This window comes from Engystomops pustulosus, chromosome 10 (assembly GCF_040894005.1).
Source record: "Engystomops pustulosus chromosome 10, aEngPut4.maternal, whole genome shotgun sequence".
NCBI classification, from domain to species: domain Eukaryota; kingdom Metazoa; phylum Chordata; class Amphibia; order Anura; family Leptodactylidae; genus Engystomops; species Engystomops pustulosus.
In genome coordinates, this window is record NC_092420.1 from 22,272,531 (window position 1) to 22,289,428 (window position 16,898).

General features: G+C 43.3%; 1 protein-coding gene across 5 annotated transcripts in view; it reads right to left on the minus strand.

The window, feature by feature from the left end:
• Positions 1 to 16,898, minus strand: part of CCDC66 (coiled-coil domain containing 66) — a 46,047-nt gene that overhangs the window by 5,559 nt on the left and 23,590 nt on the right. For all 5 annotated transcript variants that reach the window (XM_072128944.1, XM_072128946.1, XM_072128943.1 and 2 more), the window contains exons 5-15: positions 15,806 to 15,920; positions 13,291 to 13,382; positions 12,605 to 12,732; positions 11,332 to 11,490; positions 10,435 to 10,566; positions 9,877 to 10,094; positions 8,665 to 8,749; positions 6,920 to 7,081; positions 6,147 to 6,291; positions 2,887 to 3,024; positions 41 to 549 (exon numbers count right to left, since the gene is read on the minus strand). In XM_072128944.1, coding sequence (XP_071985045.1) covers positions 41 to 549; positions 2,887 to 3,024; positions 6,147 to 6,291; positions 6,920 to 7,081; positions 8,665 to 8,749; positions 9,877 to 10,094; positions 10,435 to 10,566; positions 11,332 to 11,490; positions 12,605 to 12,732; positions 13,291 to 13,382; positions 15,806 to 15,920 — 1,883 coding nt within the window. The remainder of the gene's footprint in view (positions 1 to 40; positions 550 to 2,886; positions 3,025 to 6,146; positions 6,292 to 6,919; positions 7,082 to 8,664; positions 8,750 to 9,876; positions 10,095 to 10,434; positions 10,567 to 11,331; positions 11,491 to 12,604; positions 12,733 to 13,290; positions 13,383 to 15,805; positions 15,921 to 16,898) is intronic.

A 16,898-nucleotide genomic window follows, 5' to 3' on the forward strand; every position in this document is an offset into this window, starting at 1 on the left:
TCTTTGTAAGAACTAATCTTACGTTGTGCACTAATGTTACCTTTTTGGCCTCCTGTGTAGTTCTCACGTCCTCCTGATGTGGAGGGATCTTGGTTTCTTCTCGAGGAACTGGAGACTTCTCAGGGGAATTCCCTTTCCTTAAATGCAAGTTATTTGCAGAATTCTTCTCCACCAAGTGCAGCAGCTCCATCTGTCTGCGCACTTTGCTCTCCTCCCTCTGCTTCTGGAGGCCTCGGGGGTAGCGCTCTGATGCCGGGATGTATTTCTTCGGTGGACGGTTTTTGTTCCAGTCTGGTTTGCGCCCGGGCTCCTTGCTCTGCTTTTCTGTTCTTGCGAACTGATCGTAAACATCATTGTAGGTGTTAGTGTTTTCCTTGCTGGACTCGTTTCGGTCTCTGTGGATATGAACCTTTTTGGTTTGGGTTTCTACTTTACGTGGTTGGTCCTTGAATTCTATGGGAATGTCAGGGGAGGCGCTGCGCTCGTGTCTCCACGCCATCTCTTTGTAATGTAACACAGGATCTGGCTTCAATACAAGATTCAAGTCATCTACAGAAGAAAGAAAAATATATTGAAGACTTGACCACAAATCAAGAAAAGAGGAGAAATTAAAAAGGTTTCTTGAACACAAATCTGGTAACTGAAGTTATGTTTAACCCCTTAACGCTCTGCGCCATAGCTCTACGGCGCAGAGGTACAGGGAATGTATGAAGAGGGCCCACGGGCTGAGTCCTCTTCATACAAAGGTGGCAGCTGTTGCATATAGCAGCAAACCCCCACCGCCAATAACCGCGGTCGGTGCTTGCACCGATCGCGGCTATTAACCCTTTGATTGCCGCCGGCGGCATTTAAAAGACCGCGGCGCACGGGTGCCGCCATCTTTATTCCGAACGTCATCGGGGGGCGGCGATCGGTTGCCATGGTAGCCTCGGGTCTTCATTTGACCTGAGGCTTAATGGCTTCTGCAGATTCGTTACAATGAGCCAGTGGCTCATTGTAATGAATGAGCTGCAAAAATGCCATATATTGCAATACAGAAGTATTGCAGTATATAGTAGGAACGATCTGACCATCTAGGGTTAATGTACCCTAGATAGTCTAAGAATTAGTGAAAATAAGTTTAAAGAATAAAAAAAATGTATAAAATATTAAAAATTCAAAATCGCCCCCCTTTCGCTAGAACTGATATAAAACATAATAAACAGTAAAAATCACAGACACATTGGGCATTTTGGGACGCGGCAATACCTAATCTATCAAAATATAAAAAACGGTTACGGCCGGCGGTGACCTCCGAGGCGGGAAATGGCGCCCAAATGTCCGAAATGCCACTTTTACACCTTTTTACATCACATAAAAAAATGATCAAAATGTCGCACAGACCTCAAAATGGTAGCAATGCAAAAGTCGGCTCATTTCGCAAAAAATGACACCTCACAAAGCTCCGTGCGCCAAAGTATGAAAAAGTTATTAGCTTCAGAAGATGGCAAAATTTTTTTTTTCTTTTTTGTACACATTCGTTTAATTTTTGAAAATGTATTAAAACACAATAAAACCTGTATAAATTTGGTATCACCGCGATCGCACCGAACCAAAGAATAAAGCTGAGGTTATTTTGAGTGCACAGTCAAAGTCATAAAAACTGAGCCCACAAGAATGTGACTTTTTTTTTTTTTTTTTTTAATTTTTCCACATTTGGAATTTTTTTTCAGCTTCGCAGTACACGGCATGTAAAAATAAATAACATTACGGGAAAGTAAAATTTGTTACGCACAAAATAAGCCCTCACACAGGTCTGTACACGTAAAAATGAAAAAGTTATGGATTTTTGAAGGTGGAGAGCGAGAAATGAGCGAAAAAAAAACCCTTAAAGGAAACCTACCACTGCTTGCATGATGAAATCATGCAAGCAGACCACCCTGTAGACTACTTAATGCAGATGCCGGCACATAGTTTAGTTAGGCTCGGCGAACGTTAGTTTAGGTAAAAAAACGATTTTCTTACATATGTAAATGACCCCTCCGGTGCTACCCTACGTCATCTTCGGCTGGCGATGTTTAATTACTCCCGCCTCCTTCAAATTACCCGTCCTCCTTCAGGTGCCGAGAGCCGTGACGTCACCAAGCTCTCGGCACTTATCGCGCATGCGCAAACACGAAGTTTCGGACAGCCGGCCGGCGATAGGTGCCGAGAGCTTGGTGACGTCACGGCTCTCGGCACCTGAAGGAGGACGGGTAATTTGAAGGAGGCGGGAGTAATTAAACATCGGAAGCCATCGCCAGCCGAAGATGGCGCAGGGTAGCACCGGAGGGGTCATTTACATATGTAAGAAAATCGTTTTTTTACCTAAACTAACGTTCGCCGAGCCTAACTAAACTATGTGCCGGCATCTGCATTAAGTAGCCTACAGGGTGGTCTGCTTGCATGATTTCTTCATGCAAGCAGTGGTAGGTTTCCTTTAAGGGGTTGTCCAATGATAACAAGTTAAGTGCGAGGCAGCCACAAGAGCGATAGAGCCTCATTATCATAATATTTTTTCAGCAAAACCACTCCGTTCAGGGATGAAACAAGATGTTTCTGCATCAGTGCACCTACAGCATTCTCAAGGTATGATGCATAAAAGCAAATGGTCGATTCTCTTGCAAGGGTTTTTTCACCAAGCATCATGACAGTCTCTGGTTCTTCAGCAATGCTGGCTAGGCCAGAAGTGCCAGGGATTAGACCAGACATCACTTATTCTATAACAGCGGGCACTGCGGAGGCCAAGGATTACCTAGAGTTGGCATTACAAAAGAACTGGAGACATTTGCAACACTAGAACTTTTATCTGGAGAAGGGCAATCCAGCTCTACTCACATGTGATAGTGAGACTGTAATAACCCTTACCGGTCTGTACAGCCGTGTCCTTCCGGGGTGAGGTAACTGGTAAAGTGCTTTGTCTCATAACACTGTTCTGGGGGTCGTCAGATGGAGCCTCAGCCGTGCGACTCGCTGCCCTGCTGCTCTCTGTATGTGCTGTGTCTCCTAAAGAAACATCAGGCAATAAAAATCATCACTTACAAGCGAAAGCCATGGGAATTACAGAGCAACTAACCTGCAGGAAGAATCTACCTGCAGAACCAGGATTGACGAATAGATTCCAGAATCTTTATATATTATAATATATACATTTTATAATCTGTAAGGAGCAGTACCTGGTTTGTTTCTGGATGAGAACTAGTACAGTATAACCTCAATATCTGCAGGGGGACTTTAAACCTATTCTCTTTGGATACGGAGGTGATCCTTTACTAGTAGATTGCTCTGCGCTCTATAGCAGAGGTCCCCAACCACCGGTCCGCGGACCAGGACCGGGCCGTTGCAGCTTATCAGCCGGTCCGCGCAGGGGGCCGCGGCTCCGCTCCCCCCGTTGAGTTGTCGGCTCAGGCTCCAGGCCGAGGCCTCGTCCACAGAGAGCAGCCGCCTCTGAAGGCCCAGGTCCTGCGGTTCATCTCCGCACCTCACACAACACACGGGGCCCAGGGAGCGCCCGCGGGGGAACTTCTGCCTCCCCCCGGTACAAGAGGTGATGTGCCCGCTGTGCGGGGCCGCTACTGCCGCGAGCTCTCCGCTCCCTCCGCCCCCCGCTCTCGGCTCCCTGCTGAAGCTCCACGCTCCCCTACCGCTCCCTCCGCTCCCTCTGCCCCCCGCTCCCGAAGCTCCACGCTCCCCTACCGCTCCCTCCGCTCTCCGCTCCCTCTGCCCCCCACTCCCGGCTCCCTGCCCCTGCTGAAGCTCCACGCTCCCGGCTCTCAGCTCCCTGCCCCTGCTGAAGCTCCACGCTCCCCTACCGCTCCCTCCGCTCTCCGCTCCCTCTGCCCCCCGCTCCCGGCTCCCTGCTGAAGCTCCACGCTCCCCTACCGCTCCCTCTGCCCCCCCGTTCTCGGTTCTTCACCTACCCGCTTCCGGCTCTCGGCTCCCCTTTGAATCCCGTCTTAACCCGGCTCCGCTAATGCCCCCCCCCCCCTCCAGGCTCTCGGCTCCCTGCTCCCCCTGCCCCCGCTTAAGCTCCAGGCTCCCTAGCCTCGCCACCACCGCTGCAGGACAAGGCACCGAAATTTCCAGGAACACAATAGAGGGGTAAGGTTACTTTATCTTTGCATATATATGTGTAATATGTGTATATATGTGTAAATATATGTAATATGTGTGTGTATATATATGTGTTTGTATATATGTGTATGTGTGTGTATATATGTATGTGTGTGTGTGTGTATATGCTGTATCTACTGTTTGTTTATGTGTATATATGCTGTATGTATATGCAGCATTTGTGATATTTATCAGGGCTTCTATTTTGTACTACATGGCAGTACTCGGTATGCATTTTATACTACTTGGCGGTACGTTGTATCTATTTTATACTACATGGCGGTATTCTGTATGCATTTTATACTACATGGCGATACACTGTATGCATTTTATACTACTTGGCGGTACGTTGTATCTATTTTATACTACTTGGTGGCACGCTGGATGCATTTTATACTACTTGGTGGCACGCTGGATGCATTTTATACTACATGGCGGTATTCTGTATGCATTTTATACTACATGGCGGTATTCTGTATGCATTTTATACTACATGGCGATACGCTGTATGCATTTTATACTACATGGCGATACGCTGTATGCATTTTATACTACATGGCGATACGCTGTATGCATTTTATACTACATGGCGATACGCTGTATGCATTTTATACTACATGGCGATACGCTGTATGCATTTTATACTACATGGCGATACGCTGTATGCATTTTATACTACTTGGCGGTACGTTGTATCTATTTTATACTACATGGCGGTATTCTGTATGCATTTTATACTACATGGCGATACACTGTATGCATTTTATACTACTTGGCGGTACGTTGTATCTATTTTATACTACTTGGTGGCACGCTGGATGCATTTTATACTACTTGGTGGCACGCTGGATGCATTTTATACTACATGGCGGTATTCTGTATGCATTTTATACTACATGGCGGTATTCTGTATGCATTTTATACTACATGGCGATACGCTGTATGCATTTTATACTACATGGCGATACGCTGTATGCATTTTATACTACATGGCGATACGCTGTATGCATTTTATACTACATGGCGATACGCTGTATGCATTTTATACTACATGGCGATACGCTGTATGCATTTTATACTACATGGCGATACGCTGTATGCATTTTATACTACATGGCGATACGCTGTATGCATTTTATACTACATGGCGATACGCTGTATGCATTTTATACTACATGGCGATACGCTGTATGCATTTTATACTACATGGCGATACGCTGTATGCATTTTATACTACATGGCGATACGCTGTATGCATTTTATACTACATGGCGATACGCTGTATGCATTTTATACTACATGGCGATACGCTGTATGCATTTTATACTACATGGCGATACGCTGTATGCATTTTATACTACATGGCGATACGCTGTATGCATTTTATACTACATGGCGATACGCTGTATGCATTTTATACTACATGGCGATACGCTGTATGCATTTTATACTACATGGCGATATGCTGTATGCATTTTGTATTGCTTTATTTTTACACCAAACCGATATGATGGATCTGGTCCGGACACTCCCTGATATCTGATATTATAAGCTCCACCCCTCCATAACCCCACCCCATATGACCAAAGCCCCGCCCCCACCCCCACCGGGCCATGGAAAACTGGTCTAGCTTAAAGCCGGTCCCTGGTGCAAAAAAGGTTGGGGACCTCTGCTCTATAGCAAGTGCATCCGCTGAAATAAGTAATTGTATAGGTCAGTGCCTGGGGGAAACTCAAGTATTTATTAATAATCCTTTCCTATCCAGCAGATAGTGAAGCCACAGATATAAGGGTCTTATTATCTGTGTGACTGAAAACTAAATATAGTATAAGTGCCAGATACAAGGCCAGAATCCAGTGATTTGAATGGAATCCATCAGGATTCTGTTTCCCTAGGGACAACACTTCTTGAAAATTAGTAATAGAGATTCTGCTACATACAGGAAGGAGGCCTTTATATTGTCTAGACAAATGAAATCTTAGAATACATGAATCTCCAGGTAGACTTGTATTTACCAGCTGTGTTTTTCTGTAGGTTGGATATATCGTGTCCCTTCTGCAGTAGGTGGCGCATGCGCTGCTCCTGCTTCAGCCGCTGGGCTTCTTCTTGCGCCCTCTGCATACTGTGGTACAATTCTCTGGTCTTCTGGTCAAGAACCTCCTATCAGCGAACAAGGGTTAAAATGAGTGTTATAACTCTAACTACATTACATGTCCCACTTCAGATATTGGTGGCTGAGCTACAGTAGAGGTAACATATGTTACATCATCATCCAGATGGGGTAGAGATACTTCATACTGGGAATCTCGGAGACGGCTTACACTGCGCAAGAGGTCAGGTTTTCCACTAAATTGTTTTATAGCGCCGTATGAAGAAGTGAGAAAATAAATGGCTGGAGTACTACCATACAGAGGTACAGATCAGAACCCATTATAAGGCATAGAGTTCGGATTACACACGTGTATTTGGCCTGGGAAGTGCGGCTGGCACATTCATACAGAGGAGGGTGGATGATACTGACTTGCATAGTGATAATCAAGGACATGTTGTGTAAAAGTAGAGTGGTATGGCCATGGGCTCTGTCACCTTTATTGTGTTTTCCATTATTAAATCAAATCACTTGGGATAATCGGTCACTTGATGGACACCAATGACGCCCAACAAATCCCAAAGAGAAACCTTATATTGGGGTCGTCCCTTTTCTTGATTACATAACCTATAACTGGATCTGTGACTTAGAGGTGAACGTTGCCTCCTACAACAAGGGGCAAGATTAATGGCCTCCTACTTCTTTATGTTTCTGCTTATAGGAGTCTTCCTCGTACTGCTGCCGCATCTGCTCCCGCTCTCTGGCCAGTCGCCTCTCCTCCTCCTGCTCTTCCCTCCGCCTCTGTTCTTCTTCCAGCTGCTTTCTCCTGCGCTTTTCTTCCACTTGAGCCGCTATGGCTTTCTGGCAAGTAAAAGAAGAGTAAGACCTGGAGATGCTCATATCCGAGAGAATATGACCCTTGTATAGACATTTTAAGATTCTCAACGCACAAAAATCATTAGATGGTACAGATTTGTTTCTTCTTGAATCACATCTATATCTTATATTGTACACGTCTAATTCACTTTATTCAGCTTGTGGCTCTCTAGACCCTAAAAAGTTTGAGACAGATACCACCAAAGCAAAAAAGACTAGTCACTTAAAACTTAACCTGTACTAATATAAATGGTTTAAAAAAAATCATCACTTCCAAAAATCATATATATGGAGCAATCTTACCATGAAGAGTATCGGGCTTCAGGATGTGTATTCCTGTGGTAGACCTAGGCGTATATATTTTATATGCTCGCCCTCAACACTATATGGTCCCTATAGCCCCAAAAGCTCCTGACAAGGACAGTGCCCATGTCATCCCTCGACAAGTGTACTGTATAGTCATATATCAATAAAAAGTGCTCCCCGTCCTTCCCTTCGCGTTTCAGTACCAGTTAGGGTGAATCATCAGGGGACTAGTTAGGACTAGCAAGAAATCCAAAAGCGGGAGATATAAACTGATCTGGGAAAACTTTAGAATCCTGGATTAAGGTCACACACAGGCCTTCTGTAATTGTGCCCCCAGAATAAATTGGATACTCAATCCCTGAGTGATAAACCTTGCTAGCGAGCTCAGGGCCTCAATAATAGGATGGATCTAATGTACATTTATGAGAGATCATAATTTTCTTCCCCGTTTGGTTTCTCTATCTCCCATAAAATATACACATTGGTATATATATTCCTTCTCTTAACTACATCCTGCAAAGTTGGCTGATATTTTGCTTTAGATGTACGATACTATGTTACTTGTGAAGTGATGGGGATCTGTTCAGTCTGGATCCTCCCCCTTTCTGTCACATGACATGTGTCATGTGATTGTGGAAGTAGAATCTGCTTATGATTGGTCTCCAATGTGGGTGTGTTTCCCTGACCAAGGAAATGATTTGTGTCAATGCAGGTGTCATTTATGTGTTTTATTTAAATATGTGTTAAGCAAAATGCGAATGGACCATGAGTAAGGGCCACATATAAAGGCCTGTAACGCGTAGATTTGCCTACTTTTGCTGTACAGTATAATTGGATTTTATCTTTGTACCAGTATGGATTAAATAAAGGATCCAAGATTTTTTTACCATATTTCTAGAGGATTAAATTTCTTCTTTTGGATTATAGTTACACCATTGGCTGAGGCGGTTTCCTCCCTCCTCCTCCCTCCTCCTCCCTTCCTCTGTGCACCAGTTTGAAGGACTTCTCATGTGAATACAATAATTTTGTTGTTTTCACACCTAAAACGTTTGACTTGGGGCAGAGGAGCTTCAAGTTACTCCTCCTGTTTCCATCATAGTTTACAACCCGGTCTAGTGATTGTATATACATTACTGATGAGCAATAATCTGCATCTACATCTTGTCACTAAAAATTAATGAACTGCATTAAAATAAGAAACAGTATGTAATCATCAGATACAAAACAGATGCAATTGCCCATAAAAACGTGTGTGTGTGTACCTGATGTTCCAGCTGCTTCAATCTTTTACGATCCCTTTCCTCAATCTGTACAGGGTCTAATAGAGAGGTCATAGTACGCAAAAACCTAAAAAAAAAAAAAAAAAAAAGTTTAAATCGTATTTAAACCAATTATTAGTATAGTAAAAAATATAAAATTTTACTGTACTCAAAGATACAAAGCCTGACCTCCATTCCCCCATGGCTAACACACCTGAACATAATTACATCATACATTTGATCTTTAGTGTGAACTGGGAGCAGAGGGAAAGAGGTGTAAGGGCAGTGATTTGCTCGGGTGTACCTCTCTGTGTGCCAAGGCCAACACCCAGCACAGAGTTCCCCATACAAGACTCAAAGGCCTCCTCCTGAAGTCCCAGGCAGCACAGGACGTGCCACGTTCAGCATTATTTTAGTGACTGGAGAAGGAGCGAGGAGGTGTAACCCTGTAATTGTGTCCTCGCCAATATGATTGAAATCTGTGACAAAGTGGGGAGCAATAAATGACTGCTTAAATTGCCATTTGGCACTTAGCGAAGAATATGTAGGTTATTTTTGTAGTCTGGGAACTCAGTCTCTAAAATGATCACCATCACTGGTCTAAGGGATTAAGTTTAAAGAGGTAGGAAACCCTATAAGGATGGGGGATACACAGGCCAGACCATAGCAGATGACCTGTGGACAGTAAACCCACTACGCAAGATTTCCCAAAATCTCAACCTTGTGCTGTTTTCAACTTGCCCATTACAATGTATTGCTGTGGATTTACCAACAACTTTCAACAGTGATATAGCTCAACTCCCTCATTATCCCCTCCTTCTGGATTCAATTGAGAGACACTTGATGTTGTGTGTGACTCGCTGAAGAGAATTCCTGAGGGAGGGGGAATGAGGGAGCCAATTTCTCTCTGGACTCCCTCATTTCCTCTTTCCCCAATAAAATTCTCTTTGGCAAGTCACACAGCCAACGTCTCTCTCAACTCCGTCATTGGGGATCTGAGTTGAGTCACACAGTAAAGAGAAATCTGCCCCTGTGATTTGTTGAGTCTCATGGCAAGTTGCCAGCTACTTTTTTAAGCTGGATCCAAGCTTTGGATTTTTATATAAAGAGAATGGGTCACAGTGTCAAGATTTCTGTGGGAACCTGTCAATAGGGTTAATGGTGCTAACCTAATGGCAGGTTCCATCACATCAGTGCAATATGTAGCTCGCCTACCCAGCTTTCTGATTTTGAAAATGTTCCTCCTCAGTGGATTTTAAAGTTTCTCTAGGTTCCTGGTGACGATGACTTGCAGAAGGAGATGGTGTACCCCCTGCGGGATCGGGTGTCGCTTGAAGATTTTCAAAGTGCTGCAATGTGACCGCATTCTGAGAGACAGGATTCTGCTTCTTAAAGGAATCGAAATGCATCGCCCAGTGATCCTGCTGAGAACTCTGCAAAAAAAGGAACATTATCGATTAACAATATAATGATCTTCAAACGTGACAGAACTTTACATGATGTGCTTGGATGCTGTGGTAACTTCACTGCTCACAAAGCACAGCACCGTACATTGTATAGCGGCTGGGTTTGATATTACAGCTCAGCTCTATATTCAATACCTGAGCTGCAGTCAGTCCATGCGAGCAATGAATGTGACGCCATAGAGAAGCGGCAATCACCAAAGCTCGCCTGATAAATGGGGGTGCCCCACTCATCAATAGCAAAATTGTGAAAACTACTTAAAATTCTGACAGCGTCATTATACAAATAATCCATTAAAATGCAAAATACCTCCTGAAATTTCTGTTTTTCTTCCATCTTACGCAGAGCCGCTTCCTCCCTTTGCTTGTTCAGCTCCTCTAACCATTTCTTTTGCTGCTGACGTTTTACAGCACTAAAAGGATGATCCAATGGAGCCGCTTCCTGCAAAGACAACGCTACCTTGTACAATCATATTTACATTCATATTTCATAGGGTCTTTCCTATTTAAGAAACCTATTTTCCTTTTAGGACATTCTGGGTTAAGGGGGTTATTCAGGGGTGTTGGAATTTCAGGTAATTGAAATCTGTCATCCAGAACACAAATTAAACAGATAAATGATTTAATCTACAGACTATATATCAGCTCCTCCTGCTCTATAACATACTACCTGCACATAGAACACCATGTAAATTGTCCCGAGTTCCTCCTGCTCTATAACAGCATGCAGATAGGACACAGTGTAAATTCTATTCAGCTCCTCATGCTGTATAAGAGGTTTCCTGTAGACAGGACACTACATACAATACACCCCGCTCCCACTGCTCTATAACATGCTGCCTGCAGACAGAATACAATATACAACCTGTTCAGTTCCCCCCCTGCTGTATAACATGCCGCCTACAGACAGAACACTATGTACAATCTGCTCAGTTCCCCCTGCTGTATAACATGCAGCTTGTAGACAGGACACTATGTACAATCTGCTCAGTCCCCCCTGCTGTATAACATGCAGCTTGCAGACAGGACACTATGTACAATCTGCTCAGTCCCCCCTGCTTTATAACATACTGTCTGCAGACAGAACACTTTGTACAACCTGTGCAGTTCCCCCCTGCTGTATAACATGCTGCCTACAGACAGAACACTATGTCCAGTCTGCAGACTGCACCATTTATCACAGTGACAAGTTAAGGCATTATCTTACCCCTAAAACAAATGCACTACGTATAGCTGCGGGTAGCTCTGGGGAGCTAAAACTAGAAGCTCTTCCATATGGTGAGGATTCATTGGTTTCTGTCCCGGAGGATAACTTCATTAGGGGATCCTCTTGCTCTGGGGTGCTGTAATCATTCAGAGGTGTATTCTAGGAAAACCAACACTAAATTATTACAAAGTTATGTGTAGATAGCTCAGAAACTATAACTATATATATTGCAATTGCAAATAGAGTACTTTTAAGTTTTTATTTTTTTATTTTTAACAAAACAAAGTTACATACAGTAATTTGTGTTGCAACCTAACATACTTGATTGCATAATGATCAATGGACAGATATCTTGAACATTACAACTGAGTTGATCAATTAGTCGTACATTAGGTAGATCTTCATTAATGTTCAGCTAAGTTTGGGTTATCTGGAATGGGTCCGTCCAGTGACCTGGATCCATCGTTATTATCCTTCTTTGTCAGTCTCTAATGTGTAGTTAGAAATGGATCAATTTTTTTTGTCTGCCAAGTTCCATTAACTTTAATCAAACAGAACACAGTTACAGTAATAATAAGAAGAGAGAAAACCAACAACCCCGGGGATGAAGCCTGCACAAAGGGTGGGGGGATTATTTTGGTCTGGCAACAGATAGTCATCTCGTTGGATCTTATTATGTTGGGCGTTATAATTGCATTGGAAGAGTATCTGTGGTTTACAAATTATTTGTGGTAGGTACAGAGGGAACCATAAACCTCAATGAAGTGCGTTATAAAGACCTTCCTTCTCACTGACGGATATATGAAGGTGTATGAAGAGAGCTCACTGTGTATGAATAGGTTGGTCCAGAATAAAAAGGAATATGACCGTTTCCTTTTTAAAATAGCACCACGCTTTTTCAGAGGTTAAACGCTGTACTGTAGCTGTAATGCAGCACAAAAATCAAAATAAAACATATTATTATATAATATTATTGCAGCCTTAAAATATCAATGTCATATTCCAAGGAAATTCAATATCAACACCCTGTGCACTGCTATAGATGAGCTGCCGTTCTGTGTGTAGTGGTAGAAGCAAGCCACTGCAGCTTAGCTCCCAGTCAAATATTAAGGGACTTGTCTGCAGTACCCTCATTTGACCACTGCACAGGGAACGGAGCTGTCCGCCTTATTTTCTGCTGATCTATAGGGGTGAGAACCTATTTATTCTGATATGTTCTATAGATAATTTAATAACCAGAACTGCACTTCATGTAAATGTCTGCATTCCTTACTTTTGGTAGTTCAGAGGAGACTGTCCTCTCCGAAATAGAGGAGTCTCTGCCATAAGGGTCCCTAGGCCTGAGGTTTATTCCATCCTTTTCCGCTTCTTTCAGCTTCTTCTTTAGAGCCACTTGTTCATCTGCGTTACAGAAGCACAAATCATCACTAAAAATGTGTTTTCTTGTGAAGGTCTCTTGTTGCCTTACTCCCTAATATATTCCCCCACTGGCAGACACCATCCACACTTCATCCATTACATCCGATCAGTACAGGTCTGGATTGTTATTTCCTGTATACTATGAAATATTACAGCCTATGCAGTGGATGTGATAAGGAATAAGCAGATACCTGCACAGGAATATGGTTAAGTCATTGAAATCTCATGTTCTGTAGATTTAATAAGTAGTGAGCCCCATGTGACCGGAGCAGAGGGATAGAGGTCCCAAGGCCTCACAGGTAATTACAATATCTCACACCCCCAGCCGTGCGGTGGTCCGCTCCCTTCCTATGATCTTTGGGAATAAGAACTTCCATATGTCAATAGCTGGAAGATAAGTGTATTCAGCATGGCAGCTTATTTACATAAAATTAAACACTCCAATTAAATCACTCCAGGGAGAGAACATTTGAGATAATATTCTGCGCCCGGCAGTAGAGGAATCAGTCAGTGACGTTATATAAAGCAGCAGACACCTACCCAGCTCTCTCCTCCACTGCACTTTCTTGGCTTCCTGCAGGCTCTTGTCTCTTTCCCGTTCTCCCAGCGCGCTGAACAAGCTGATGGTTTGCCTGAGCAGATGGGAAGAAAGCAGATTCATCACATATAATCTAGATATGTTGTCTGCAGATGTGATCATAGGGGTCATGGGACCCCAATTCCTGAAATAGATGGGGGTTATAGTGTTGGGGATAACATATCCCTTTTCAGCAATGGTGTAAATATGTCACTGCTTAAGCAATTTGCCCACAAAACTAAACCATTAAAGCAAACCTGTCAACAGGAATGTTATTTTTAGCTGGTGACAGGTTCCAATAGCCTATACTATGCTGATTTTTAAAAATACCACCCCCACACTGATAAAATCAGTGTAGCGTAAGCTATTGGAACCTGTCAGCAGATAAAAATGACATTACGATCGACAGGTGCCCTTTAAGGGAAGTTTACCACCAGGATGAAGGATTGTAAACCAAGCACACAACATTCAGATCTGTGACCACTCGCAGATTTAGATCTGGCTCTTCTTTTAGCTTCTTATGCTCAGTTTTTTTTTTAAGGCTTTCAACATTATGCAAATTAGCTTGAGGGGCTCCAGTTGTTAAATAGAGCCCCAGACTCATTTGCATACTTTTTAAAGATTTTTTTTTCCCCTTAAAAACAAAGGCATAGGAAGGTTATAGAAGAGCAGATCCAGTATGCATGTGTGCTTGGTTTACAGTCCTTCATCCTGGTGGAAGATGTCCTTTAAATGGAGTGTATCAGCAGGTCTAACCATAGAAGACCCAGTCCACATCTCTGTTAGGTCTTTAGTTATTTGACATCAGTTACTGAAAGCCAAAACCAGGATTGGTGAATCACACAAAACAGAGGCAGGTCTTTCCAGCGACTATTAGGAGGTATAATAGAAAGACTTGCACCTCTTCTGTGTGTTCTACCTCTATGGGTTTTGGCTCAAAATAACAGAGGCAAATAACTGAAGACACAGAGATGTGAACTGTCCCCGAGACAAAAGTATTGGCCCTGGAGATCTGTGTAATCATACCTTGTGTATGTTGTCAGTAGCCTCAGCACTATGAAACATCCATTTGTATTCAAGAACTGTAGCTGGACTTGTCCACATACTACTGTTCTCTTAGTTCTCCCCCCCCCCCTCATCTCCGTTCAGTAAAGGCTGTCACAGGCTTCTAGTTGAGTACTACAGCACTCTCCTCAAAGTGGAGAGAAGTGCTCAATGCAGAGATCATACAACACAGCAGTGAAAGGAAACCAAGTGCTCTATGTCCAGCAACAACCCTGGAATAAAAATACACGAATGTGTAAGAATTATGATTACAATCCGCGGTTTAGCATCGGGCGAGGACATGCAAGGCGAGTTTGCTGTGGACATTCTGCTACAGTAACAAAAGACACTTTGTAGCAATTTTGTGAATGTGCAGAAAGATTGTGTGACCATTAACTCAATTCAATCAGGGGCAGCTAAGTTCAGCAGAAGTAGGACCTCGTTTGATCATTTTCTTTAATTCTTTAAACTTACCCATTTGTACAAAAATAAAAGAATGGTCCTTATTTTGTGTGATCAAAATCAAACAGCATTCCACTACGTCAAATTCCCCCCATTCCCAACCCACCCCCTTTTGGTTTATACCCAATTCTGACCCATCTACTGTAGGGTAAAGTCCACAACCCAAAGTCCCATCTGGTCTGGGTGCCCTCCTAGCCTATTATAACATCAGCCTCCCTGGATTCAATAGCAACCAGCCCCTCTGTAGTTCCTCCGTCGCTAGACGTGGAGATTTCAGCCACTTGGCCAGATTTTTTGGAATTTTTTTTTAACACTTCATCTCTTTGAAACACCTTCATTTCCATCCATATTTTTTTTTATTCAGCATCAAAATTACTTCCCCCAGTCCAAAAGATGCTCCTCGATCCAATGCCTTAAAAAGCTTTCCCTCACCTGGTACAGAAATTTAGCCACAGCAAGATGCTCACTCCGATTCCCCTGCAGCTACAATCTTAGCACTGTGGGGAACATACAGCTCATAGACCTCACCAATGAACTCCTACGCTTCCCTCCACAGTGGAGCTGACGCCCTACAGGACCAGAACATACATCATCCATCCACCCTCCCCTCAAAGCACCGGGGACAAGCTGTATCCCACCGAAACCCCATATTCCAGAGTACCCACGGTGTCACATATATGCACTATGGAGCAAGAACAGCTGCGACTGTCGCTGCGCCACATTCAATGACAAAATACTTAAGAACTCCAATGCCTCCTCCCACCGCCGTCTCGTTCCAAGCATTGGATCCCCCAAGACCTTGTCCAGTAAAGCAGCCTACAACAAGGAGATAAGGCCCCCCAGATCCTTGCATTCTCACAACTCCCTAAGATCCTATGACCAGGAACAGTAAAAGTCCAGTACTTGCAGCGCACGTCTCAACTGCAGATGTAGTATATAATAATCTAGAAGATGCAAAGAAGCAGAACATACACATCATTGTTGTGGTCAGCGTTGTGGAGGTCATTAGTCTCCGCTAGTCTACTGCCAGCCTCAGGAGATGGGTTTTCTGTAATGTTTTCCTCTTTAGTTTCTCCGTTTTCCTCATCTAAAGTAAAAAAATATATTTATAAAATTCACTTATCACTTGATATACTGGAAGGAAATTACAACATCCACCATCAGAAACACAAGTGGTAATGGGAAATGCTTACTGCCTGCGCTGTGCTGAAAACACAACTTAAAGGGATTCTCCCACTGATCAGCAAGTTAGGCCCTATCCTGAATGATCAGGACAGTCGGGGTCTGTCTGTATTTCATAGATTATTATTATCTACACTAATCATAAAAAAAAAAAAAAAAAGAATAATAATTAGGTAAACACTTCCAGGCTCTTTATACAGGAACATGAAGAATAAATGAAATTGTATTGTAGTAAAATATAGGCTAAACGGGACCTTATTTGTTTTATTGTAGTAGCAATCCTCTTTCATTCCAAATGGGTGAAATATGGATTCATATGTGTATGGGCGTTTTGGATTCTACAAAGGCAGATGGTTCCAAGACATATAATGATCAGGAATGTTGAATTTTACATGCCCAATCCTTTTGTTATCAGAGCAAGGCTTTGGCAGTGGCTTACTCACCCTTCCCCATTTCAGAACACATGCATACATTCAGGGGAGTAAGGGTATAGGAGCAGCCAGTCAAGCATTCAGCTGACAGCTGTTGAAGGTGCTTGGCTTCCAGTAGTGGATTCTAGAATAGGTAACAACTCTAAGACTACCGATCCAGTGTCATAAACCAAGCTCAATCATCAAAAATGAAAAATAAAATCCAAAATTTTATTGGTATACTTTAAAACGACATAAAAAATGCACAACCAAATGTGCGTCACAATTACATTGCAGTGTACTCCCCTACGTGCGGTGCTCCCACATGGAGGTGGAGGCGCCGTGCGCACTCCATCGGGCACGGGCGTGCGAGATCCTGGCCAATGGGCGGAAATTACGTCACACGCCGACATCACACGGCTTATACATAAATGGAATATCCACTGGGTATATGGTTACCCTGAGGAAGCCGC